At 53.6% G+C, this 26,939-nt stretch overlaps 1 protein-coding gene across 1 annotated transcript in view; it reads left to right on the top strand.

Annotated features, from left to right (window-relative positions):
• Positions 1 to 1,619: 1,619 nt before the first annotated feature.
• LOC140392375 (C-type lectin domain family 4 member E-like) overlaps positions 1,620 to 26,939 on the top strand; it is an 89,997-nt gene continuing 64,677 nt past the window's right edge. Inside the window, exons 1-4 of the mRNA XM_072477670.1 lie at positions 1,620 to 1,712; positions 5,149 to 5,220; positions 7,132 to 7,203; positions 25,240 to 25,359. Of these exons, the coding sequence (XP_072333771.1) occupies positions 1,646 to 1,712; positions 5,149 to 5,220; positions 7,132 to 7,203; positions 25,240 to 25,359 (331 nt within the window). The 5' untranslated portion in view covers positions 1,620 to 1,645. The remainder of the gene's footprint in view (positions 1,713 to 5,148; positions 5,221 to 7,131; positions 7,204 to 25,239; positions 25,360 to 26,939) is intronic.

The following is a 26,939-nucleotide window of genomic DNA, read 5'->3' on the forward strand; positions in this document are numbered from 1 at the left end:
CTCTGTCCCTTTCATGGGGCATCCGGTCATGAGGGTGTGTGGGGTAAAACCTGTGGAGGTGGAAACAGTGTTATGCAAAAACATCAGCGCAAAGGGGAGGACAGAATCCCAAGTGGTGTTGTTCTGCTGGACCATTTTTCGGAGGGTGGTTTTTAGCGTCCGATTCATGCGCTCCACTATACCACTCGACTGAGGGTGGTACACAATGTGAAATTTTTGGGTTATGCCAAATATCGTGAGGACGTTCTGCATGACCCGTCCCGTAAAGTGAGAACCTTGGTCCGATTCAATACTGCGGGGGAGTCCCCATCTTGTAAAAATGTGGTGGGTTAGGATTTTGGCTGTGGTTTTCGCGGTGTTGGTGCGGGCTGGAAATGCTTCCACCCACTTTGTAAAAGTGTCGATGACCACCAGAACATATTTATAGCCATTCCTGCAAGGGGGCAATGGACCTATAAAATCGATCTGGAGGTTAGTCCAGGGGCCGTTACGGGTCGGGTGTGGCTGAGTTGTGCCTTTTTGGCATATCTATCTGGGTTGTTCTGTGCGCAGATGAGGCAATTCTCAATGTAATGGGATACATCCTCTTTGAGATTTGGCCACCAACAAAGCTGTTTGAGGTGGGCTGCGGTGGGATCGATGCCCTGGTGTCCATGACCATCATGGAATAAACAGATTAATTGGTTCCTATTCTGCTCAGGAACTACATAAAGGGTGTCCTTTAACACCACACCGTCATGTGTGGTTATCGTACTTTTGTACCTCTCGTATGAGGCTGGAAACTTCCCTTTCATGATCTCAGTGAGAGCACTATCCTGCTTCTGGGCCTCTACCAGATCTTCGATCCTAGTCTGCGTGATCTGAACTGCACTCATTGGCGCACTCACTGGGGCGCTTTCGGGGGGCTTCCAAAAGTACCCATGCCTGGATCCTGCCTTAGCCAGCGCGTCGGCTTTTACATTTCCAGGGGGGGAGGAACGATGGTGGCTGCGGACTTTTATAATGCCAAAAGTCCTGTCCTTGGCTTTTTCCAAAATATGGCGGAGTAATGGGGCTGGTCTCCGTGACGACATGGCTGTGAGCTGAGTGGGGTTGATGGTGCGGGAGGGGTTAAAGTGCTGTTAGCGGGGGCTGGCGAGCGCGGTCCCGGGCGAATCAGCTGGTGAACCGTGATTTGTGGCATGAATCCCGCGGGGCCTCGTTAAGCGGAACAATTAATGCTTTATCGCGGTGATGGCCTCGCCGTGCCTCGGGTCGGGAAGCTCGCGGCAGTATCCGCTCGCTCTCACACTTCACAACGTTTTGGTTAATCACGCCCAGAATGTGTGAAAGATAGAGTGAGAGAGACAGAGAGAGACAGATCGAGTGTGTGAAAGGTGATGCAGGAGAGACAGAGACAGAGTAATAGTTGTGAAAGATGGAGTGAGAGATTGTTGCTGGGAAACTGCTGGACACGGAATCAGAATAACCACAGACTTGTATATCACGGGAAGTGTCTGTGCGAAAAGGAACAAAGTTTTGAGGAAGTTCTCACCCTCACAACAGATCTGATGAAAGACTGAGCCACACTTGAGAGAGAGAAGAAGAGAGGAGAGGAACAGAGGAGAGAGAGATGGCGAGTGAGACAGACCCTCAGACACAAACCATGGAGCAGGACAGCAGCTACATGATTATGAAAGCCATCAAAAACGAGACCACAGCACCCAGTGAACGTAGGTGACACTTTTCAATAGAGGGACAGAGAGAAACAGAGAGAGAGAGAGAGAGACAGAGAGAGGGAGACAAAGAGAGGCAGAGACAGAGAGAGGGAGACAGAGAGAGAGACAGATAGAGAGGGAGACAGAGAGAGGGAGACAGAGAGAGAGAGGGACACAGAGAGGGAGACAGAGAGAAATAGGGAGACAGAGTGAGAGAGAGACAGAGGCAGAGAGACAGAGAGAGGCAGGGACAGAGAGGGAGACAGAGAGAGAGACAGAGAGAGCAAGTTAGAGAGATAGCGGGAGACAGAGAGGGAGACAGAAAAAGAGAGAGTGAGAGAGAAAGAGAGACAGAGAGGGAGACAGAGAGAGAGACAGAGAGAATGAGAGAGACAGAGAGACAGAGAGAGAGAAGAAAGAGCAAGACAGAAACAGAGTGAGACAGAGAGAGATAGAGAGAGATAGGCAGAGAGAGAGAGAGAGAAGAATGAGTGAGGCAGGCAGTGAGAGATGAAGAGAGAGATACAGATAGGGAGAGAGAGGGAGAGACATAGAGAAGGGAGATTTACTCTGTATCTAACGCCGTGCTGTGCCAATCCTGGGAGTGTTTGATGGGGACAGTGTAGAGGGAGCTTTACTCTGTATCTAACCCCGTGCTGCACCTGCCCTGGGAGGGTTTGATGGGGACAGTGTAGAGGGACTTTTACTCTGTATCTAACCGCATGGTATATCTGTCCTGGAAGTATTTGATGGGACAGTATTGAGGGACCTTTTCCCGAAAGACGTGCTGTTAGGTTAGGTAATTTGGACATTCTAAATTCTCCCTCAGTGTACCCGAACAGGCGCCGGAATGTGGCAACTGGGGGCTTTGCATAGTAACTTCATTGCAGTGTTAATGTAAGCCACCTTGTCACAATAAAGATTCTTATTATTATTCTGTATCTAACCCGTTGCTGTGCCTGTCATGAGAGTTTGATGGGGACAATGTTGAGGGAGGATTACTCTGATTCTCACCCCGTGCTGTACCTGTCCTGGGAGTGTTTGATGGGGACAGTTTAGAGGAAGTTTTACTCTGGAACTAACCCCGTGCTGTACCTGTCCTGGGAGTGTTTGATGGGGACAGTGTAGAGGAAGTTTTACTCTGTATCTAACCCTGTGCTGTACCTGTCCTGAGAGTTTGATGGGGACAGTGTAGAGGGAGCCTTACTCTGTATCTAAACCTGTGCTGTACCTGTCCTGGGAGTGTTTGATGGGGACAGTGTACTGGGAGCTTTACTCTGTATCTAACCCCGTTCTGTACCTGTCCTGGGAGTGTTTGGTGGGAACAGTGTAGAGGGAGCTTTACTCTGTGTCTAACCCCGTGCTGTACCTGTCCTGGGAGTGTTTGATGGGGACAGTGTAGAGGCAGCTTTACTCTGTAACTAGCCCCGTGCTGTACCTGTCCTGAGTGTGTTTGATGGGGACAGTGTAGAGGGAGCTATACTCTGTATCTAGCCCCGTGCTGTACCTGTCCTGGGAGTGTTAGATGGGAACAGTGTAGAGGGAGCTTTACTCTGTATCTAACCCTGTGCTGTGCATATCCTGGGAATGTTTGCTGGGGACAGTGTAGAGGGAGCTTTACTCTGTATCTAACCCCGTGCTGTACCTGTCCTGGGAGTGTTAGATGGGAACAGTGTAGAGGGAGCTTTACTCTGTGTCTAACCCCGTGCTGTACCTGTCCTGGGAGTGTTTGATCGGGACAGTGTAGAGGGAGCTTTACTCTGTATCTAACCCCGTGCTGTACCTGTCCTGGGAGTGTTAGATGGGAACAGTGTAGAGGGAGCTTTACTCTGTGTCTAACCCCGTGCTGTACCTGTCCTGGGAGTGTTTGATGGGGACAGTGTAGAGGGGCTTTACTCTGTATCTAATCCCGTTCTGTACGTGTCCTGGGAGTGTTTGATCGAGACAGTGTAGAGGGAGCTTTACCCGGTATGTGACTCTATGCTGTCTCTGTTCTGGGAATGTTAGATGGGAACAGTGTAGAGGGAGCTTTACTCTGTGTCTAACCCCGTGCTGTACCTGTCCTGGGAGTGTTTGATGGGGACAGTGTAGAGGGAGCTTTACTCTGTATCTAACCCCGTGCTGTACCTCCCCTGGGAGTGTTTTTTGAAATAAATGTCGAGTGCCCAAATCATTTTTCCAATTTAGGGTGGGCAATTCATCTACCCTGCACATCTTTTTGTGTTGTTGGGGTGAGACCAGGCAGGCACGGGGAGAATGTGCACGCTCCCCACGGACAGTGACCCGGGCCAGGATTGAAACCGGGTCCTCGGCGCTGTGCGGCAGCAGTGCTAACTACTCTGCCACCGTGCTGCCCTGTCCTGTGAGTGCTTGATGGGGACAGTGTAGAGGGAGCTTTACTCTGTATCTAACCCCGTGCTGTACCTGTCCTGGGAGTGTTTGATGGGGACAGTGTAGAGGGATCTTTACTCTGTATCTAACCCCGTGATGTATCTGTCCTGGGAGTGTTTGATGGGGACAGTGTAGAGGGAGCTTTACTCTGTACCTAACCCGTGCTGTATCTGTCCTGGGAGTGTTTGATGGGGACAGTGTAGAGGTAGCTTTACTCTGTATCTAACCCCGTGCTGTACCTGTCCTGGGAGTGTTTGATGGGGACAGTGTAGAGGGAGCTTTACTCTGTATCTAGCCCCGTGCTGTACCTGTCCTGGGAGAGTTTGATGGGGACAGTGTAGAGGGAGCTTTACTCTGTATCTAACCCCGTGCTGTACCTGTCCTGGGAGTGTTTGATGGGGACAGTGTAGAGGGAGCTTTACTCTGTATCTAACCCCATGCTGCGCATGTCCTTGGGAGTGTTTGATGGGGACAGTGTAGAGGGAGCTTTACTCTGTACCTCACCCTGTGCTGTACCTGTCCTGGGAGTGTTTGATGGGGACAGTGTATAAGGAGCTTTACTCTGTATCTAACCCCGTGCTGTACCTGTCCTGGGAGTGTTTGATGGGGACAGTGTAGAGGGAGCTTTACTCTGTATCTAACCCCGTGCTGTACCTGTCCTGGGAGTGTTTGATGGGGACAGTGTAGAGGGAGCTTTACTCTGTATCTAACCCCATACTGTACCTGTCCTGAGAGTTTGATGGAGACAGTGTAGAGAAAGTTTTACTCTGTATCTAACCCCATGCTGTCCCTGTCCTGGGAGTGTTTGATGGGGACAATGTGGAGGGAGCTTTACTGGCTTGTTTAGAACACTGGGCTAAATCGCTGGCTTTTAAAGCAGACCAAGGCAGGCCAGCAGCACGGTTCAGTCCCCGCACCAGCCTCCCCGCAGGGGCGCCGGAATGTGGCGACTAGGGGCTTTTCACAGTAACTTCATTGAAGCCTACTTGTGACAATAAGCGATTTTCATTTCTGCATCTAACTGTTTGCACTGTGTTCTGTGTCTTCTTAATTGTTCCAGATGATTCTGATTTGATGTATTCGGAGCTGAGTTTTGCTGCAGGCGCTCCGACGTCTGAGATCCCTAGAAGAGGTTGGTTACCGGCATCATTTGTCTGTCTCGCGATACAGATTTTGTCTCACAACTGCTACACTTTAATTACATCTCAATTGAATTATTAATGATTATTTCAGGTTCGTGTTCAGTTACACCTCCGTCAATAACATACCTGTTTCATCTCAGCCAAATACTTAACAAAGAAAAGAACAAAGAACGTACAGCACAGGAACAGGCCCGCTAAGCCTGTGCCAATCATGATGCCGTAACTAAAACTAAAACCTTCTGCCCTGACTTGGTCTCTGTTCCTCCATTTCCTCCCTATTCATGTATCCATCCAGGTGCCTCTTAAATGGTGCCAATGTGCCTGCTCCCACCACATCCTCTGGCAGCGCGTTCCAGGCACCCACCACTCTCTGTGTGAAAACCTTACCCCGCACATCTCCCTTAAACTTTCCCCTCTCACCTTGAACCTGTCCCCCCTTGTAATTGACAGTTCTCCCCTTGGAAACAGCCTCTATTCAACCTGCCTATGCCTCTCTTAATTGTGTCGACCTCTATCAGGTCTCCCCTCAGCCTCCGTCTTTGCAGTGTAAACAATCCTAGTTTATTCAACCTCCCCTCATAGCCAACACCCTCGAGACCAGGCAACATCCTGGTGAACCTTCTTTTCACTCTCTCCATGGCCTTCTGATAACGTGGTGACCAGAACTGCACACAATACTCCAAATGCGGCCTAACCAAGGTTTTTCTAGCTGCAACATGATTCCCAACTCCTGTACTCAATGCCCTGGCTAATGGAGGCAAGCATGTCATATGCCTTCTCAATCACCTTGGTCACCTGTGTTGCCACTTTTAGGGAACTGTGGACCTACACGCCCAGATCCCTCTGTATGTTAATGTTCCTCAGGGTTCAGCCATTTACAGTAGAATTCATACCTAGATTTGATCCTCCAAAATGCATCACCTTGCATTTGTCTGGATTAAACTCCATCTGCCATTTATTTGCCCAAGTCTCCAACCGACCTAGATCCTGTTGTATCCCCTGACAAATCCTCGGCACTATCAGCAACTCGGCCAATCTTTGTGTCATCTGCAAACTTACTAATCAGACCACCCACATGTTCCGCCAGATCATTTATATATTCTACAAACAACAGAGGTCCGAGCATTGACCCCTGCGGAACACCACTAGCTACAGAATCTATATTCTGAAAAGCATCCTTCCACCGCTACTCTCTGTCTTCTATCACCAAGTCAGTCCTGCATCCATCTCGCCAGCCCACCCTGAATCCCATGTGATTTTAGTTTTTCTTCCATGTGGGTCCTTGTCAAATGCCTTATAAACTATATCCACAACCCTTCCCTCATCAATTTTGTTTGTCAGTTCTTCATAAAACTCACTCAGTTGGTGAGACATGACCTTCTCCAGACAAAACCATGTTGCCTGTCACATACTAGTTCATTTTTCTCCAAATGTGCATGTATCCTGTGCCTCAATATCTTTTCCAAAAGCTTCCCCACCACTGCTGTCAGGCTCAGCGGTCAAGAATTTGCTGGATTATCTCTGTTTCCTTTGTTAAACAAGGGAATAACATTGGCTATATTTGTCGATTGTAGCTATGTGTCAGTTAGTCCACAATTTCCATGTGCTCTTGTTGCATGTTCGACTTGGTATGATGTGAGTTAAGTCTTTACTAAGTCGCAGTTACCTGCTTACTGTCTGTGCTGGCAAAGGAAGGTTTGGCGATGCGCCTTACTACATTCCTGTTACATCTTGGTTGTAAGAGTTACATCAGAGTTGATGGTCACGGGGATGTGTGCGTTGCCAATGTGTCGGTGTCCTCTGTGTAGCAGCTATGTCACACATAATGAACAGAGATCCTTCACATTCCTCACATCTTCTCACTCTCTCTCTCTCTCTCTCTCCCTCTCTGTCTCCTGCAGATGAACCTGAGACAACTTATGCTCAAATCAGCCCTCAAAAGAACCAAGACCCAGAGGTGACCCCGGACAAAGGTCAGTCATCCTTGGGGGCGAGGTCACGGTGGTTCAGGACAGTCCAGGGGAGGGACGTGGAGAAGGAGGAGGGGATTCACTGCTACACACGTGTCGAGGATTGAGCGAGAAAAACCACGGGTGGGATTCTCCCATTTGGCGGTAGAGTGTCCAAGCTGCCGCGTTTCACGAGGGCATGAACGGCCGCTGGGAGTACTGATTCTGGCTCCTACAGGGGGCCAGTATGGTGCCGGTGCGGTTCACGCTGCTCCAGCCTCCCATCCCGGCGCCAACTGTGCGCCGCGGAATCCGTGCATGCGCAGTGGCACCGGCGTCAACGAGGACATGCGCAGTGGTGCCAGCGCCAACCCGCGCATGCGCAGTGGCCTCCCTCAACTTGCCGGCACCGACTCAACATGGCGCGGGAGTCCAGGGGCCGGCGCGTAAGAAAATAGGCCCGGGGAGCGAGAGGCCGGCCCGCCGATCGGTGGACCTCGATCGTGGGCCAGGCCCCATCGGAGGGCAGATGCGGCGATTCTCTGGTCCAGCGCGGTGCTGGGAGAATCCCGCCCCATATCTCCCCAAAACATTCGCCAGACTGGGCAACATCTCATTGATACTTATGGTTGCGTGGCCTCTTTAAGGGGCTACACGGACAACGCGACAGGCTCGGGGCCAATTGCTTGGGAGCACTCGAGCCCAGGCAAAATGGAGTTTGTGCAGGGTCCGGGGAGCGAGACCCCGGGCCGTGTGGACCAGGGAGTTGAAGAGTAAGAATGTTCAATGCCCGTTATCAAACTGCCTTCGTCTTTCATTAATAAGTCACTTTGTTAATCTCCTCCAGCTCCGACAGCCCTCCCTATCTCTGTGACCACCACCAGCCTCGACACCCCTCCCTATCTCTGTAACCACCACCAGCCTCGACACCCCTCCCTATCTCTGTAACCTCCTCCAGTCCCTACACCCCCCCCTATCTGTGTAACCTCCTCTATTCCCGACACACCTCCCTATCTCTGGAACCACCTCCGCTCCCTACATAACTCCCTATCTCTGTAACTACCTCCAGCCCTGACAACCCTCCCTATCTCTGTAACCTCCACCACTTCCAACACCGCTCCCTATCTCTGTAATCTCCTCCAGCCCCTACACCTCCCCATATCTCTGAAACCTCCTCCAGTCCCGACATACCTCCCTATTTCTGTAGCCTCCTCCAGCCCCGACACCCCTCCCTATCTCTGTAACCTTCTCCAGCCCCGACACCCCTCCCTATCTCTGTAACCTCCTCCAGTCCAGACACTCCACCCTATCTCTGTAACCTCCTCCAGCCCCTACCCCACGCCCCATATCTGTAACTTCCTCCAAACCTACACCTCTCCCGATGTATGGAACTTCCTCTAGCCCCTTCACCCCTCTCAATCTATGTAATATTTCTACAGAACCTACACATCTCCTTATCTCTGTAAACACCCCCACTCCCTCATCCCTCCCAATCTCTGTAACCTCCTGCAGCCCTGACAACCTCCCTATCTCTGAAACCTCCTTCAGCCCCTAAATCCCTCCGAATCTTTGTAATCTCCTCCAGCCCCAACACCCCTCTCAATCTCTGTAACCTCCTCCAGCCCTGACAACCCTCCATATCTCTGTAACCTCTTCTAGCCTCTGGACCTCTCCCTGGGCGGGATTCTCTCAACCCGGGGCCAGGCCGGAGAATCCCCGTGACCGGGCCACGCCCCCCCCACCCCCACCCCCGACGGCAGCATGCGATACTCCGCAGGGTGGAGAGTCGGCACCACTGGCGCTGGCGTGGTTGGCGTGGCGCCAGTCGGACGATTCTCGGTAACCTCCCACCTACATTCCTCCCTATTTCTGCAACATTCTCCAGCCCCTACATCCCCATCTCTGTAACCTCCTCCAAATCCTACACCTCTCCCTATCTCTGTGATGCACGATCAATAACCCCAGAAGCGAGATTGGAGACAATTGAAGGCTTTAATACACTAGATGTTTCCCGTAGCAGCGCAGGTACAGAAGAAAGCTGCTGGGGCGGCACAGGCTCTTATACCCCGCCTTGCAGGGCGGAGCTAATATACAAGCTTAACCAATGGGAACAAGCACATTCTCCACCAATGGTATTCCGGCATTACCAGGTACCGTAATCCTCCTGACACAGACTACCACATTCACCCCTGTTAAAAAAGAATCCGGCGGGGGTGGTGGCTTCGTATTACAACGTGGTAAAAGTGGTAGAACTTACAGTTATGAAAGTACCGTAATGCCTCCATACAGCATTTTGCCTCATTACCTCTTAACTATTTACAACAGCAATGTACATTTCAAAATGAAGCAATTAGTCGATCGGGGGCCCTGGTCGTCCTCTGCGATCGTCGTAGCTTTGGTGGTGATGCCGGTGGAGGTTCGGGCGTCTGTGACTCCAGGAGCGTGGTTTCGGCTTCTGTGGCAGCTTCATCACCCCGAGACGGGGCCGGTGGAAGGATCGACTGACCTGGGAAGGGGGTGGCTGTGGGGTGCGCCGGTGGGTGGGAGGGCCTAGACGGGGCCGGTGGACGAACCGATCCACCTGGGAAGGGGGCGGCTGTGGGGTGCGCCGGTGGGAGGGAGGGTGGGACTGGTGGCGGTGGTGTGTGTGGGGATCCAGCGGGCGCCAGGTCTCGTAGGGAGACCGGATCCTGTCGGCCGTCGGGGTACGCCACGTAGGCGTACTGAGGGTTAGCGTGGAGGAGATGGACCCTCTCGACCAATGGGTCCGATTTGCGCGCCCACACGTGTTTTCGGAGCAGGACAGGTCCGGGAGCTGCCAGCCAGGTCGGGAGCGAGGTCCCAGAAGAGGACTTCCTGGGGAAGACAAGGAGACGTTCATGAGGTGTTTGGTTGGTCATGCTACAGAGCAGTGACCGGATAGAGTGGAGGGCATCCGGGAGGACTTCCTGCCAGCAGGAGACTGGGAGATTCCTAGATCGTAGGGCCAGTAGGACTGTCTTCCATACAGTTCCGTTCTCCCTCTCTACCTGTCCGTTTCCCCGGGGATTGTAACTGGTCATCCTGCTCGAGGCAATGCCCTTGCTGAGAACGAATTGACGCAGTTCGTCGCTCATAAAGGAGGACCCCTATCACTGTGTATGTAGGCGGGGAAACCGAACAGCGTAAAGATACTATGGAGGGCTTTTATGACGGTGGTTGCGGTCATGTCGGGGCAGGGGATGGTGAATGGGAACCGGGAGTACTCGTCAATCACGTTCAGGAAGTACGTGTTGCGGTCGGTGGAGGGGAGGGGGCCTTTGAAATCCATACTGAAGGGTTCAAAGGGACGGGAAGCCTTTATCAGGTGCGCTTTCTCTGGCCTGTAGAAGTGCGGCTTGCACTCCGCGCAGATTTGGCAATTCCTGGTGGCTGTCCTGGCCTCCTCGATGGAGTAGGGCAGGTTGCGGGTCTTGATGAAGTGGAAAAATTGAGTGACCCCCAGGTGGCCGAGGTCCTCGTGGAGGGCTTGGAGGCGGTCCACTTGTGCGTTGGCACATGTGCCGCGGGATAGGGCATCAGGAGGCTCATTTAGCTTCCCGGGATGATACAAGATCTCATAGTTGTAGGTGGAGAGTTCGATCCTCCAACGTAAGATCTTGTCGTTTTTTATCTTGCCCCGCTGTGCATTACCGAACATGAAAGCAACCGACCGTTGGTCAGTGAGGAGAGTGAATCTCCTGCCGGCCAGGTAATGCCTCCAATGTCACACAGCTTCTACTATGGCCTGGGCCTCCTTTTCGACTGAGGAATGGCAGATTTCAGAGGCGTGGAGGGTGCGTGAGAAGAAGGCCACGGGTCTGCCCGCTTGGTTGAGGGTGGCGGCCAGAGCTACGTCGGACGCGTCACTCTCGACCTGGAAGGGGAGGGGCTCGTTGATGGCGTGCATCATGGCCTTTGCAATGTCTGCGTTGATGCGGCTGAAGGCCTGGCGGGCCTCTATCGACAGGGGAAAAACTGTGGATTGGATCAGTGGACGGGCCTTGTCCGCATAGTTGGGGACCCACTGGGCATAGTAGGAAAAAATACCTAGGCAGCGCTTCAGGGCCTTGGAGCAGTGCGGGAGGGGGAACTCCATAAGGCGGCGCATGCGTTCAGGGTCGGGGGCTATCACTCCATTACGCACCACGTAGCCGAAGATGGCTATGCGGTCGGTGCTAAACACACATTTATCCTTGTTATACGTTAGGTTAAGGATTTTTGCGGTCTGGAGGAATTTTCGGAGGTTGGTGTCGTGGTCCTGCTGGTCGTGGCCACAGATGGTGACATTATCGAGGTATGGGAATGTGGCCTGTAAACCGTACCAGTCACCCATTCGGTCCATCTCTCGTTGGAAGACCGAGACCCCATTTGTGACACCGAAGGGAACCCTTAAGAAGTGGTAGAGCCGCCCATCTGCTTCGAAGGCAGTGTATTTGCGTTCACTAGTGCGGATGGGGAGCTGGTGGGAGGCGGACTTAAGATCCACCGTGGAGAAGACCTTGTATTGCGCGATCCTGTTGGCCAGGACGGATATGCGGGGAAGAGGGTACGCGCCAAGCTGCGTAAACCTGTTGATGGTCTGACTGTAGTCGATGACCATCCTATGCCTCTCCCTGGTCTGTACAACCACTACTTGAGCTCTCCAGGGACTGTTGCTGGCCTCAATGACACCTTCCCTCAGTAACCGTTGGACCTCTGACCTAATAAAGATCCGGTCCTGGGCACTATTCCGTCTGCTCCTGGTGGCGACTGGTTTGCAATCCGGGGTGAGGTTCGCAAACAGGGACGGCGGATCGACCTTAAGGGTCGCGAGGCCGCAGATAGTGAGGGGGTGTATAGGGCCGCCGAATTTGAAAGTTGGACTTTGGAGGTTGCACTGAAAGTCCAACCCTAGGAGTGTGGCTGCGCAGAGGTGGGGAAGGATGTAGAGTCGATAGGTTTTGAATTTCCTTCCCTGGACCGTGAGGTTAGCTACACAAAACCCCTTGATCTCTACTGAGTGAGATCCGGAGGCCAGGGAGATTTTTTGATTGACGGGGTGGACGGGGAGAGAACAGCGTCTTACCGTGTCGGGGTGTATGAAGCTCTCCGTGCTCCCATAGTCGATTAGGCAGGATGTTTCATACCCATTGATAAGCACCTACGAGTGTTCGGGGCCGAGACTGGTCCAGGGTCAGCGAGGCTACTCGTGGCAGCAGTTGAATGTTCTTTTCGGGCGGTGTGTGGTCAGCTGAACTGGGATCCTGGGAGTCCATCCAAGATGGCGGCGCCCATTGGTCGCACATGGCTGGGGGTGCACAAAATGGCAGCGCCCATTCATCTCACGTGGTGTCCGTGGGACAAGATGGCGGCGCTTGGAGGCCGCACGTGGCCCTGGAGGAGGAAGATGGCAGCGCCCATTCATCGCACGTGGCGTCCGTGGGACACGATGGCTGGCCGCACGGAGACCGTGGAGAGGGTTGTGGTGGTGGTCCGTATTCGCCTCCTGAGACCGCAGAGACCGCCCGGGCCTGGCATACTGCCACGAAGTGGCCCTTTTTGCCGCATTCCTTGCAGATGGATGAACGGGCCGGACAGCGCTGTCGGGGGTGCTTGGCTTGCCCGCAAAAATAACAGCTGGGCCCCCCGTGGTTGCCAGGCCATCTCGCAGCACAAGCTTGTGGGGAGATGGGAGATGCCTTGGGGTCGGCCGCGGGGGGGTTCCACGCTGCCCAGGGGGCTGCCGCGCCGTCGGGGACATAAGCGTGGGCGTTTCGGGAGGCCACTTCCAGGGAGCAGGCAAGGGCCCGTGCCTCCTTGAGGCCTAGTGTCTCTTTCTCCAGCAATCGCTGGTGGATTTGGGAGGACAGCATACCTGCAACAAAAGCGTCCCGGATCAAAGGTTTTGTGTGGTCGCTCGCCGAAACTCGCGGGCAGCTGCAGTTTCTCCACAACACCAGGAGCGTACGGTAGAATTCTTCCAGTGATTTCCCCAGGGATTTGTCGCCTCGGCGCTAGTAGATGTCGGGCGTAGACCTGGTTTACAGGGCGAATATAATGTCCTTTCAGCAGCTCCATTGCTGCATCAAAATCGTCCGCGTCCTCGATGAGGGTGTAGATTTCTGGGCTCACCCTCGAGTGCAGGACTTGCAGTTTCTGTTCTGTCGTGGGTGTGTTTTCGGCTGTTCCAAGATATCCGTTGAAGCACGCCAACCAGTGCTTGAAGGTTGCCGCTGAGTTTGCCGCGTGGGGGCTGAGTTGCAGACACTCCGGCTTGATTCGGAGCTCCATTCTTTAAAAACTAGCGTATTAAATTGATGCACGATCAATGACCCCAGAAGCAAGATTGGAGACAATTGAAGGCTTTAATACGCTAGATGTTTCCCCCAGCAGCGCAGGTACAGAAGAAAGCTGCTGGGGCGGCACAGGCTCTTATACCCCACCTTGCAGGGCGGAGCTAACATACAAGCTTAACCAATGGGAACAAGTACATTCTCCACCAATGGTAGAGAATATGGTCCGGGGAGGTGAAGGTGGCGGCACCCACTGGCCGCGCGTGGTCCGGGATGAAGATGCCGGCGCCCATTGTGTGTAGGTCAGAGGGGAGGGGGCGATAGCGGTGACTGTGCAGGCCTGGCACACAGTGGTGAAGTGCCCCTTTTTGCCGCAAGCCTTGCAGATGGCAGCGCGGGCCGGGCAGCGTTGGCGAGGGTGCTTCTGCTGGCCGCAGAAGTAACATCGGGGACCCCCGGGGTGCGTGGATTGACGTGTGGCGCAGGCGTATTGGCTGGGTAAAGCCCCGGCTGGGGCAGCTGTCTGTGGGGTCCACGAGGGATAGGAGGGGTGGGCCGCGCGGCCGGAGGGGTAGACCTGAACATTACGTGAGGTGACCGCCATGGAGAGCGCTAGCTTCTTAGTCTCAGCTAGGTCGAGCATGGCCCCTTCTAACAGTCTTTGGCATATGAGGTCCGACCCAATCCCCGTTACAAACGCATCCCGCATAAGAAGGCTGGAGTGTTCCGTGGCCGTAACGGCCTGACAGTCACAGTCCCGGACGAGTGGGATTAGGGCCCGCCAGAAGTCTTCTATGGACTCACCAGGGAGTTAAGAGCGAGTGGCGAGTACGTGCCTGGCGAAGAGCGTGTTCGTTTTCTGTGCGTAGTTTTCTTTGAGAAGCGCCATGGCGTCTGCGTAGTTCGGGGCGTCCTGGAACAGCGGAAACACATTGGAGCTCAACCTTGAGTACAGGGTCTGTATCTTCTGAGCCTCCGGAACAGGGGTGGTCGCTGAGTTGATATCGGCCTCGAAGCAAGCTAGCCAGTGATTAAAGTCTTTCTGGCGTTGCTTGATTGCGGATCCAGCTGCAGGCGATCTGGTTTGATACGGAGGTCCATCTTTTAGAAAATCTTAGAGCAATAAATTGATGCATGATCAATTGTACAAAGACTAGAGTTGGATACAACTGAGGCCGCGACGTCACTGGCACGAGACAGAGGGAATGTTAAAGGTCGAGTGTTAAAGACAAAAGCAGGTGCTGATTGCGGCAAAAAGGTAAAGCAGCGGAACGTGTTCCTGGGAGAACGAGGTTCAGAGCTCTTATATTCCAATCTCAGACCAGACCCAACAGTGGCTGGGACACTGAACCGAATCCCCAATATTTTAGTTTATTTGTAATTCTGTGCAGAAAGAATGATTCGCCCGGGGGCGATTGATTGAAGAAATAGAGCTTGTTTATTTTTAAAACAAAACTTTATTATGAATACAATATTCAAACTTTTAACTTTTAAATATAAATTTAGAGTATCCAATTTTTTCCAATTAAGGGGCAATTTAGTGTGGCCAATTCACCTACCCTGCACATGTTTTTGGATTGTGGGAGTGAGACTCACGCAGACACGGGGAGAACGTGCAAACCCCACATGAGCAGTGACCCGAGGCCAGGATCGAACCCGAGTCCTCGACACAGTGAGGCAGCAGTGCTAACTACTGAACCTTTAACTTCACACCCAAAAGGAACAACTTAAAATTTACCCCTTGACCACTCCTACTCTATTTCTCAATAAACAAGCAGAAAAGAAACATACAGCACGTAACCCATCTTAATGTGGGAGAACTGTAGACTCAGCTTCAGACAGATCAGAATTCAACTCCTTTCTCCAAAGCTTGCTCCAAAACCTGCCTCTCTAGAGCCTTTCAAAATGTTTCTCTGGCTGCAAAGTACTTTCCCAGTCAGACCACAGCCCATTAGCCTTGATTGAAAAACACATTTCTTTCCCAATGCCACCTTTTTGCTGCTAAAAGCCCCCAGGACCTGCCAAACAGAATCCTTTTAAAAAAAACATGACCACTGCATTCAAACACAGTATAACCCCAGGATTTTAACCGTAAACTGCCCAATATTTAGAATGCAATATTCCTAAAGTCTCCCAGTTGTCACCCTTGTGAGTGCAAAACTGAAGAACAAGTGACAGATGGCCCTGTCGGGGTGCTGGGTTGTTTGGGCAAATAAACCTGTGGCGAAATTCTCCGACCCCCCGCCGGGTCGGAGAATCGCCGGGGGCTGGCGTGAATCCCGCCCCCGCCGGTTGCCGAAGTCTCCGGCACCGGAGATTCGGCGGGCCGGGAATCACGCCGCGCCGGTTGGCGGGCCCCCCCCGCTCGATTCTCCGGCCCGAATGGGCCAAAGTCCCGCTGATAAATTGCCTGTCCCGCCGGCGTAAATTGAACCACCTACCTTACCGGCGGGACAAGGCAGCGTGGGCGGGCTCCGGGGTCCTGGGGGGGGGGTGCGGGGCAATCTGGCCCCGGGGGGTGCCCCCACGGTGGCCTGGCCCCTCGATCGGGGCCCACCGATCCGCGGGCGGGCCTGTGCCGTGGGGGCACTCTTTCCCTTCCGCCTCCGCCACGGAGTCCACCATGGCGGAGGCGGAAGAGACCCCCTCCACTGCGCATGCGTGGGAAACTGTCAGCGGCCGCTGACGCTCCCGCGCATGCGCCGCCTGGGGATGTCATTTCCACGCCAGCTGGCGGGGCAACAAAGGCCTTTTCCGCCAGCTGGCGGGGCGGAAATTCCTCCGGCGTCGGCCTAGCCCCTCAATGTTGGGGCTCGGCCCCCAAAGATGCGGAGCATTCCGCACCTTTGGGGCGGCGCGATGCCCATCTGATTGGCGCCGTTTTGGGCACCAGTCGGCGGACATCGCGCCGTTTCTGGAGAATTTCGCCCCTGATCTTTTAAAAAAAGGATCAAGATGGAGGGCAAAGGTCACAGTCTAAAGTTGTTGACCTCAATGCAGGGTCCCGAGGGCCGGTACCGTGCCTAATCGGAAAACGAGGCATTGCTGCTCCATTTTACACTGGAATTCACTGGAACATTGCAGCAGGTTGAGGATGGATGCGTGTGCACGAGACCAAGGTGCTGAGTTAAAATGGCAGCTGGTGAGAAGTTTGGGGTCACGCTTCCAAACGGAGTGAAGGTGCTCCGCAAAGTCGCCTTGCGGTCTGCGTTTAGTGCCCCCAGCGTAGAGAGGAGCGCATTGGGAGCAGTGAATCCAGGGGACCGAGTTTAAGGAGGGCTTCGCCTGAACCCAGTGTCTTGAGCCTTGGGCGGTGAGGAGAGAGGAAGTGACCGGGGTAGAGGATTGCATGGCAAGCTGCCGTGGGAAGGGAGTGGGGGGTTGTGAGTGACGGTGGAGTGGACAAGTGTGTCAAGCCCGAGATCGCTCTATTGGGGTCACCCTCCGGAGGGGTTGGCTTCGCGCCAACCGGCGCTCAAGGGCCAGCATGTTCTTGCGCAAGCGCAGGGGGGGTTTCTGTAGGGCCCCAGCCCATGGCATAGCCCCACTGAGGCCGGCGCGGAAGGAAGGAGTGCCCCCACAGCAATGGCCTGCCAGCAGATCGATGGGCCCTGATCGTGGGCCAGGCCACCGTGGGGGCTCCCCCCCCCCCCGGGTCCGGATTCCCACTGCTCTCCCCAGAGGAGCACACCAGCCGGCCTACCAGGCAGGTCACGCCGTGTGGGACCATGTCCATTGCACGCCAGCGGGGCTGGCCGAAAACTGGCGGCCGCTCGGCCCAGAGAGTTGCCGGGGTGCTGCTGCCAGTGGCCCCCGACCGGCACGGCGGGAATCCCGCCCTCGCCGGAAAACCGGCGCCGGGGAATTCGGCAGTTGGCGTTGGAGCGGCAGGGCGGGATCTCGCCGCCCCCCCGGGGATTCCCCTACCCGGCGGGGGGGGGTCGGAGAGTCCCACCCTCTGTCTCCCCGTTTCTCTCTCTCACCCTGTCTGTCTCTGTGTCTTTCCGTCTCTCATAAAAATGAAAAATGAAAATGAGAATCGCTTATTGTCACAAGTAGGCTTCAAACGAAGTTACTGTGAAAAGCCCCTAGTCGCCACATTCCGGCGCCTGTTCGGGGAGGCTGGTATGGGAATTGAACCGTGCTGCTGGCCTGCCTTGGATGCTTTAAAAGCCAGCAATTTAGCCCAGTGTGCTAAACTAGCCCCATCTCTCTATGTCTCTCTCTCTCGCTCTCTCTCTGACTCTGTCTCTCTCTGTCTGTCTGTCTCGCTCTCTCCCTCTGTCTCGCTCTCTGCCTCTCTCTCTGCCTGTCTGTCTCTCTATCCCCCTGTCTCTCTCTGTGTCTGTCTCTGACTCTCTCTGTGTCTCTTTCTGTCTCTGTCTCTCTCTTCTCTCTCTCGTTCTGTCTCCCTGTCTGTCTATCTCTCTGTTTCTTTCCATCTGTCTTTCCTTCTCTCTCTCTCTATCTGTCTCACTGACTCTTTGTCTTTCTCTCTGACTCCCTCTCTCTCTTTCTATCTCTCTCTCTCTGTCATTCTCTCTCGCTGTCTCTCACTGTCTGTTTCTCTCTCTGTGGCTCTCTCTCTGTCTCTCCCTTTGTCTCTGTCTTTCCCTCTCTGTTCCCCTGATTCTCTCTCTCTCTCGGTCTGTATCTGTCTCTCCCTTTCAGTCTGTCTTTCCCTGTCTCTCCCTCTCTGTCTCTCTCTCTCTGTCTGTCTGTCTCTCTCTCTGCCTCTCTCTGACTCTCTGTGTCTTTCTGTGTGTGTGTCTCTCTCTCTGTCTCTCTCCATCTGTCTGTCTCTCTCTCTCTGTCTCGCTCTCTTTGACTCTCTGTCTGATGCGCAATCAATTACTCTCAAGACGAAGGTGATTCATAACTGAAGGCTTTAATCTGCTAGAACTCTTCCCCAGCAGCTTCGATACAGAAAGTGAAGGCTGCTGGGACGGCACCAGTTCTTAGACTCCGCCTCTCAGGGCGGAGCTATGCACAACAGCCAATGGTAGACTCCTGGGTCTAACCAATGGTCATCCACCTCTCAGGTACCGCAATACCTGGTATTATCACACTGTCTATGTCTCTTCCTCTCCCTTACTGCCTCTCTCTCTCTGTCTCTCCCTCTCTGTCTCTCTTTCTCTCTCTTTCTGTCTCTCTATCCCCCTGTCTCTTTCTCTCTCTCTCTGTTTCTCTCTGTCTCTCCCTCTCTCGGTTGCGCTCTGGCTCCGTCTCACTCTGTCTCTCTCTCTGACTCTTTCTCTCTCTCTCTTTCTGTCTCTCTCTCTCTGTTGCTCTCTTTGTTTCTCTCTATCTCTCACTGTCTATCACTGTCTCTGTCTGACTCTCTGGGCTGGACGCCGTAATCGGGACCGGCGGCGGTCCAGCGATTCACTGGGCACCGAAAATCGGCATCACCGTGGAGTACGCCGCGCCGCCAGGGGCCCATTGCCAGAGGCCCGCTCAGCGAACCTCCGTTTCCGACCAGCCGAGTTCCCGACAGTGTGGAACTAACCACCTATTGCCGGTCGGGATGCTCGCGTGGCGGCTGCGGGCTCAGTCTGCGGCTGCCCTGGTCGGGAGCAGACAGATCGGAAACCAGCGGGGGGGGCCTTAGCAACGGTCGGCGATTAAATGCACAGGGTTTGAGGATCGGGCGCGCAGCCAATCGAGAGGTCTAATTCTTCCATGGGTCTCCGCGGTCCGGGTCCGCCATGGAACACGGCGCGGCTGCTGGAGGCCGCCGCCATGCACATGTGCGGCTCCTGACCCGGAAGTGCGGGGGTCCGTATCTGCAGCAAAAGCTGCAAGATTCACTCTGGTTCCCTGCTCGCCCCCTCCCCCCCCTGCAGGGCTAGGAATTAGTTGAACTTATTTGCAGGAATTTCGCCGGTGTGGGGACGTGTGGTAGTCTATGCCGAGGTATTACGGTACCTGGTAATGCTGGAACATCATTGGTAGATATTGTATGTTTCCTATTGGTCAAGCTGTATGGTAGCTCCATCCTGCAAGGCGGGGTATAAGAGCCCGTGCCGCCCCAGCAGCCTTCATTCTGTACCTAAGCTGCTGGGGGAAAAATCTAGCTTATTAAAGTCTTCAGTTGGACTACAACCTCGCTTTAGTGGTCATTGATTGTGCATCAATTTAATAAGCTAGATTAAAAAGGTTGGAGCTCCGAATCAAGCCGGAGTATCTGCAACTCAGCCCCCACGTGGCAAACTCAGCGGCAATCTTCAAACACTGGCTGGCGTGTTCTAAAGGATATCTCGGAACAGCCGAAAAGACACCCACGGAAGAACAGAAAATGCAAGTCCTGCACTCGAGGGTGAGCCCGGAAATGTACACCCTCATCGGGGGTGCGGAAGACTTCGATGCAGCAATAGAGCTGCTAAAAGGACATTATATTCGCCCGGTAAACCAGGTCTATGCCCGACATCTGCTAGCAACGAGGCAACAAATCCCTGGGGAATCGCTGGAAGAGTTCTACCGTGCCTCCTGGTGTTGGGGAGAAACTGCAGCTACCCGCAAGTTTCGGCGAGCGAACACACAGAACACTTGATCCGGGACGCTTTCGTGACAGGTATGCTGTCCTCCCAAATCTGCCAGCGATTGCTGGAAAAAGACACCCTAGGCCTCAAAGAGGCATGGGCCCTTGCAGGCTCCTGGATGTGGCCTCCAGAAACGCCCGCGCTTACGTTTCCGACTGCGCGGCAGCCCCCTGGGCAGCGTGGAACCCATCCGCAGCCGACGCCGAGACATCCCCCATCCCCCCACAAGCTTGTGATGCAAGGCAGCCTGACAACCCCGGGGGGCCCCGCTGCTACTTTTGTGGGCAGGCCAAGCACCCCCGGCAGCGCTGCCCGGCCCGCGCATCCACCTGCAAGGGATGCGGTAAAAAGGGCCGCTTCGTAGTGGTATGCCAGGCCCGTGCGGTTGCCGCGGTCTCCGGCGGCGAATGCGGACCGCCACCACAAACCTCTCCACGGTCCCCGTGCGGCCAGTGGGTGCCGCCATCTTCCTACTCCAGGGCCACGTGCGACCCCCGGGTGCCGCCATCTTGTCCCGCGGATGCCACGTTCGATGGATGGGTGCCGCCATTTTGTGCACCCCAGCCATGTGCGACCAATGGGAGCAGGCATCCTGGATGGACTCCCAGGACCCCAGCTCGGCTGACTGCACACCGCCCGAAGAGAACACTCAACTGCTGAGATTAGCCTCGGTGACCCTGGACCAGTCCCGGCCTCGAACACTCTCAACTGCTACAACAACAGTGCTAATCAACAGGCATGAGACATCCTGCTTAATCAACTCTGAGAGCACGGAGAGCTTCATACACCCCGACACGGTAGGGCACTGTTCTTTCCTCGTCCACCCCGTTAATCAATAAACCTCCCAGGCCTCCGGTTCCCACTCAATAGAGATAAAGGGATTTTGTGCAGCAAATCTCACAGTCCAGGGAAGGGAGTTTAAAAATTACCGGCTCTACACCCTTCCCCACCTCTGCGCAGCCACACTCCTAGGTTTAGACTTCCAGTGTAATCTCCAAACTCTAACTTTCAAATTTGGCGGCCCTATACCCCCTCTCACTGTCTGCGGCCTCAGGACCCTCAAGGTCGATCCGCCTTCCCTGTTTGCGAACCTCACCCCGGATTGCAAACCCATCGCCACCAGGAGCAGACGGTACAGTGCCCAGGATCGGATCTTTATTAGGTCAGAGGTCCAAAGGCTACTGAGGGAAGGAGTCATTGAAGCCAGCAACAGTCCCTGGAGAGCTCAAGTAGTGGTGGTAAAGACCGGGGAGAAGCATAGGATGGTCATCGACTACAGTCAGACCATCAACAGGTTTACACAGCTGGACGCGTACCCTCTCTCCCGCATATCCGACCTGGTAAACAGGATCGCGCATTACAAGGTCTTCTCCACGGTGGACCTTAAATCCGCCTACCATCAGCTCCCCATCCGCACTAGTGACCACAAATACACTGCCTTCGAGGCAGATGGGCGTCTCTATCCTTCTTAAGGGTTCCCTTCGGTGTCACCAACGGGGTCTCGGTCTTCCAGCACGAGATGGACCGAATGGTTGACCGGTACGGTTTACGGGCAACTTTCCCATTTCTCGATAATGTCACCATCTGCGGCCACGACCAGCAGGACAATGACACCAACCTCCGAAAATTCCTCCAGACCGCAAAGATCCTCAACCTTACATACAACAAGGATAAGTGCGTGTTTAGCACCGACCGCCTCGCCATCCTTGGCTACGTAGTGCGAAATGGAGTTATCGGCCCCAACCCTGAACGCATGCGCCCCCTTATGGAGTTCCCCCTCCCTCACTGCTCCAAGGCCCTGAAGCGCTGCCTAGGGTTTTTCTCTTACTATGCCTAGTGGGTCCCCAACTATGTGGGCAAGTCCCGTCCCCTGATCCAATACACAGCTTTTCCCCTGTCGGTAGAGGCCCGCCAGGCCTTCAGCTGCATCAAAGCAGACATTGCAAAGGCCACGATGCACGCCATCGACGAGTCCCTCCCCTTCCAGGTCGAGAGTGATGCGTCTGACGTAGCTCTGGCGGCCACCCTCAACCAAGCTGGCAGACCCGTGGCCTTCTTCTCACGCACCCTCCATGCTTCCGAAATTCGCCACTCCTCAGTCGAAAAGGAGGCCCAGGCTATAGTAGAAGCTGTGCGACATTGGAGGCATTAGCTGGTCAGCAGGAGATTCACTCTCCTCACTGACCAACGGTTGGTTGCTTTCATGTTCGACAATGCACAGCGGGGCAAGACAAAAAACGACAAGATCTTGCGGTGGAGGATCGAACTCTCCACCTACAACTATGAGATCTTGTATCGTCCCGGGAAGCTAAACGAGCCTCCTGATGCCCTGTCCCGCGGCACATGTGCCAATGCACAAGTGGACCGCCTCCGCGTCCTCCATGAGGACCTCTGCCACCCGGGGGTCACTCGCTTTTTCCACTTTATCAAGACCCGCAACCTGCCCTACTCCATCGAGGAGGTCAGGACAGTCACCAGGGACTGCCAAATCTGCGCGGAGTGCAAGCCGCACTTCTACCGGCCAGAGAAAGCGCACCCCCTAAAGGCTTCCCATCCCTTTGATCGCCTCAGCATGGACTTCAAGGGTCCCCTCCACTCCACCGAACGCAACACGTACTTCCTGAACATGATTGACGAGTACTCCCGGTTCCCATTTGCCATCCCCTGCCCCGACATGATCGCAACCACCGTCATCAAGGCCCTCCATAGCATCTTTGCACTGTTTGGGTTCCCCGCTTACATACATAGTGATAGGGGGTCCTCCTTTATGAGTGACGAACTGCATCAATTCCTGCTCAGCAAGGGGATCGCCTCGAGCAGGACAGCCAGTTACAAGCCCCGGGGTAACGGACAGGTAGAGAGGGAGGACGGAAGACCGTCCTACTGGCCCTACGGTCCAGGAATCTCCCAGTCTCCCACTGGCAGGACGTCCTCCCGGATGCCCGCCACTCCATCCGGTCACTGCTTTGTACCACAACCAACCAAACACCTCACTAACATCTCCTTGTCTTCCCCAGGAAGTCCTCCTCTGGGACCTCGCTCACGACCTGGCTGGCAGCTCACGGACCCATCCTGCTCCGAAAACACGTGCGGGCGCACAAGTTGGACCCGTTGGTCGAGAGGGTCCATCTTCTCCACGCTAACCCCAGTACGCCTGCGTGGCATACCCCGACGGCCGACAAGATACGGTCTCCCTACGAGACCTGGCACCCGCCGGAGCCCCACGCACACCCCTGCCACCAGTTCCACGCTCCCCTCCACCGGGGCACCTTACAGGAGGATCGGTCCTTCCACCGGCCCCGTCTAGGCCCCCCCACCCACCGACGCAGCCCGCAGACGCTCCCTTCCCAGGTCAACCGTTTTCCCCACCAGCGCTGTCTAGGGGTGTCGAAGCTGCCACAGAGATCAAGGCCATGCTCCCGGAGTCACAGACGCCCGAGCCTCCACCGGAGTCACCACCGAAGCTTCGACGATCACAGAGGATGATCAGGGCCCCCGATCGACTGATTGCTTCATTTTAAAGTGTTTATAGTTAATTGTGAATCTGCAAATAGTTACAAAATGCTGTACGGAGGTATTACGGTACCTCCATAACTATCATTTCTACCACGTAACCATGTTGATATATCAGGCCACCACGCCCGCCAGACTCCTTTTTAACAGGGGGTGAATGTGGTAGTCTGTGTAGAGGTATTATGGTACATGGTAATGCTGGAACACCATTGGTAGATATTGTATGTTTCCTATTGGTCAAGCTGTATGGTATCTCCGCCCTGCTAGGCAGGGTATAAGAGCCCGTGCCCCCCCGGCAACCTTCATTCTGTACCTGAGCTGCTGGGGGAAACATCTAGCTCATTAAAGCGTTCAGTTGGACTACAACCTCGTTTTAGTGGTCATTGATCGTGCATCAGGACGTAGTCTCATTTTGGGAGAATCTAACCCCCTGTCTTTCTCTCTGTCTCTCTCTCTCTGTCACTCTCTGTCTCTCTCTCTCTTTGTCTCTCTCTCTGTCTCTCTCTCTCACTCTCTGTCACTCTCTGTCTCTCTTTCTCTCTCTGTCACTCTCTGTCTCTCTCTGACTGTCTAACTCTCCCTCTGCCTTTCTCACTTTCTCTTCCTCCTCCTCACTCTCTTTCTGCCTCTGTCTCTCTCTCTCTCTCCCTCCCTCCTTCTTCCAGACACTCCTGAAATGGACCTCTGTAATTACTAGGTGTGGAGAGGGGTGGGTGGCTGGGATGGTGGGGTTAGTTCCGTCCTCGCTTAGACTGAGAATGGGACCCTCATCGCCCAGTTATAGCAAATCTGTTTCTTGTTTATTTTTGGCATAATCCGTTCTGTCGAATTTTAATCTTGTCAAATTTAAGAATCCAGGCCCTTATCCTTCGAAAGCTTGGTCATTTTTAAACCCCTATCTCTCGACCTTCCTCTGACACCACACCCCGGCCTCCAGACCTCCTCAAACTTAACTCGAGTGGGTACTCATGCTCCACTCCTGACCCCACCTCTTAAGAGCAGGACACCCCTGGGCCTAATCCCTCCAATAGCCTGGGAGACCTGCCCCAGGTGCTGTTACACCTAGTCTACGTTTGTGTGGAGCAATACTAAATGGCGCCTTGACGTGGTCTCCCAGGCCTCCTTCCCCTGGGGGGAAACAGGTACAGACATATTTAACTTAAGCCAATAGCTCATTTAAATATGTTCATCTGGATCTCACCCAACGAGGGCGAGATCCAGATCGCAAAGTCTCATTAGATCTCATGAGGCATTGGGAGCATCGCAAATCCCGCGTGGAGACCCCTCATGAGATTTAACGGCCTCGTCGCGTCACAGAGTTGGACGCTCGATTGTGTTTTTGAGGTGTTTGTGGGCCTGTGCAGCCTGGGGAGGTGGTGAGCAGTTTGGTCATGTATTTTACAATTTGATCCTGTCATTGCATTGGGCTGTGGGGGGGGGGGATTTCACACTCACACCCATCAACCAGTAAACATATTTTGAAGAGGGAAACAGGCCTCGTTGAGCAACCTCTCGATTGCCCAGTCACCAATGTTGCCCAAGAGATGTTTTCTTTGCTAATCCTTCTACACAGAATGCTGGCGTGCCGAACAGAGTGAGATAAACGGGTGACCTCGATGTTGCTTATGTCTATAACGGATGTCAGGTCATCAACATTGTCTGTTCCGTGAAATTACACAAGATTCACAGCATTTGCAACTTTTCTATTCCAGATCAGAGCAGACAGGAACCAGCTGGAGGAAGAAACTCAGATGACACGAGGTGTCTTCGTCTTGTCGCTCTCATTGTCATAATCTGTCTTTTCGCAATTATAATCGGAATCGGTGTATTTGGTACGTCGATAAACATCACCCTGAGAAACTCTGCTGTACCTCACACCCCTCACTGTAACACTCTGATATATCCCACACCCCTCACTGTAACACACTGATATATCCCACACCCCTCACTGTAACACTCTGATATACCCCACACCCCTCACTGTAACACTCTGATATACCCCACACCCCTCACTGTAACACTCTGATATATCCCACACCTCTCACTGTAACAACCTGATATATCCCACACCCCTCACTGTAACACTGATATATCCCACACCCCTCACTGTAACACTGATATATCCCACACCCCTCACTGTAACACTCTGATACAACCCACACCCCTCACTGTAACACTCTGATATATCCCACACCCCTCACTGTCACACTCTGATATATCGCACACCCCTCACTGTAACACTCTGATATATCCCACACACCTCACTGTAACACTCTGATATACCCCACACCCCTCACTGTAACCCTCTGATATATCCCACACACCTCACTGTAACACTCTGATATATCCCACACCCCTCACTGTAACACTCTGATATATCCCACACCTCTCACTGTAACACCCTGATATATCCCACACCCCTCACTGTAACACTGATATATCCCACACCCCTCACTGTAACACTGATATATCCCACACCCCTCACTGTAACACTGATATATCCCACACCCCTCACTGTAACACTCTGATACATCCCACACCCCTCACTGTAACACTCTGATATATCCCACACCCCTCACTGTAACACTGATATATCCCACACAGCTCACTGTAACACTGATATATCCCACACCCCTCACTGTCACACTCTGATATGTCGCACACCCCTCACTGTAACACTGATATATCTCACACCCCTCACTGTAACACTCTGATACATCCCACACCCCTCACTGTTACACTCTGATATATCCCACACCCCTCACTGTAACACTGATATATCCCACACAACTCACTGTAACACTGATATATCCAAGACCCCTCACTGTCACACTCTGATATATCCCACACTCCACACTGTAACACTGATATATCCCACACCCCTTACTGTAACACTCATACCCACACCTCTCACTGTAACACCCAGATATATCCCACACCCCTCACTGTAACACTGATATATCCCACACCCCTCACTGTCACACTCTGATATATACCACACTGTAACACTGATATATCCCACACCCCTCACTGGAACACTCATATCCACACCTCTCACTGTACCACCCTGATATATCTCACACTCTCACTGTAACACTCTGATATATCCCACAGCACTCACTGTAACACTCTGATATATCCCACACTCCTCACTGTAACACACTGATATATCCCACACCGCTCACTGTGTCACCCTGATATATCCGATACTCCTCACTGTAACACTTTGATATTTCCCACAGCCCTCACTGTAACATTCTGATATATCTCACACCCCTCACTGTAATACTCTGATATATCCCACACTCCTCACTGTAACACTTTGATATATCCCACACCCCTCACTGTAACACTCTGATATAACCCACACACCTCACTGTAACACTGATATACCCCACACCCCTCACTGTAA

This window comes from Scyliorhinus torazame, chromosome 16 (genome assembly GCF_047496885.1).
Source record: "Scyliorhinus torazame isolate Kashiwa2021f chromosome 16, sScyTor2.1, whole genome shotgun sequence".
NCBI classification, from domain to species: domain Eukaryota; kingdom Metazoa; phylum Chordata; class Chondrichthyes; order Carcharhiniformes; family Scyliorhinidae; genus Scyliorhinus; species Scyliorhinus torazame.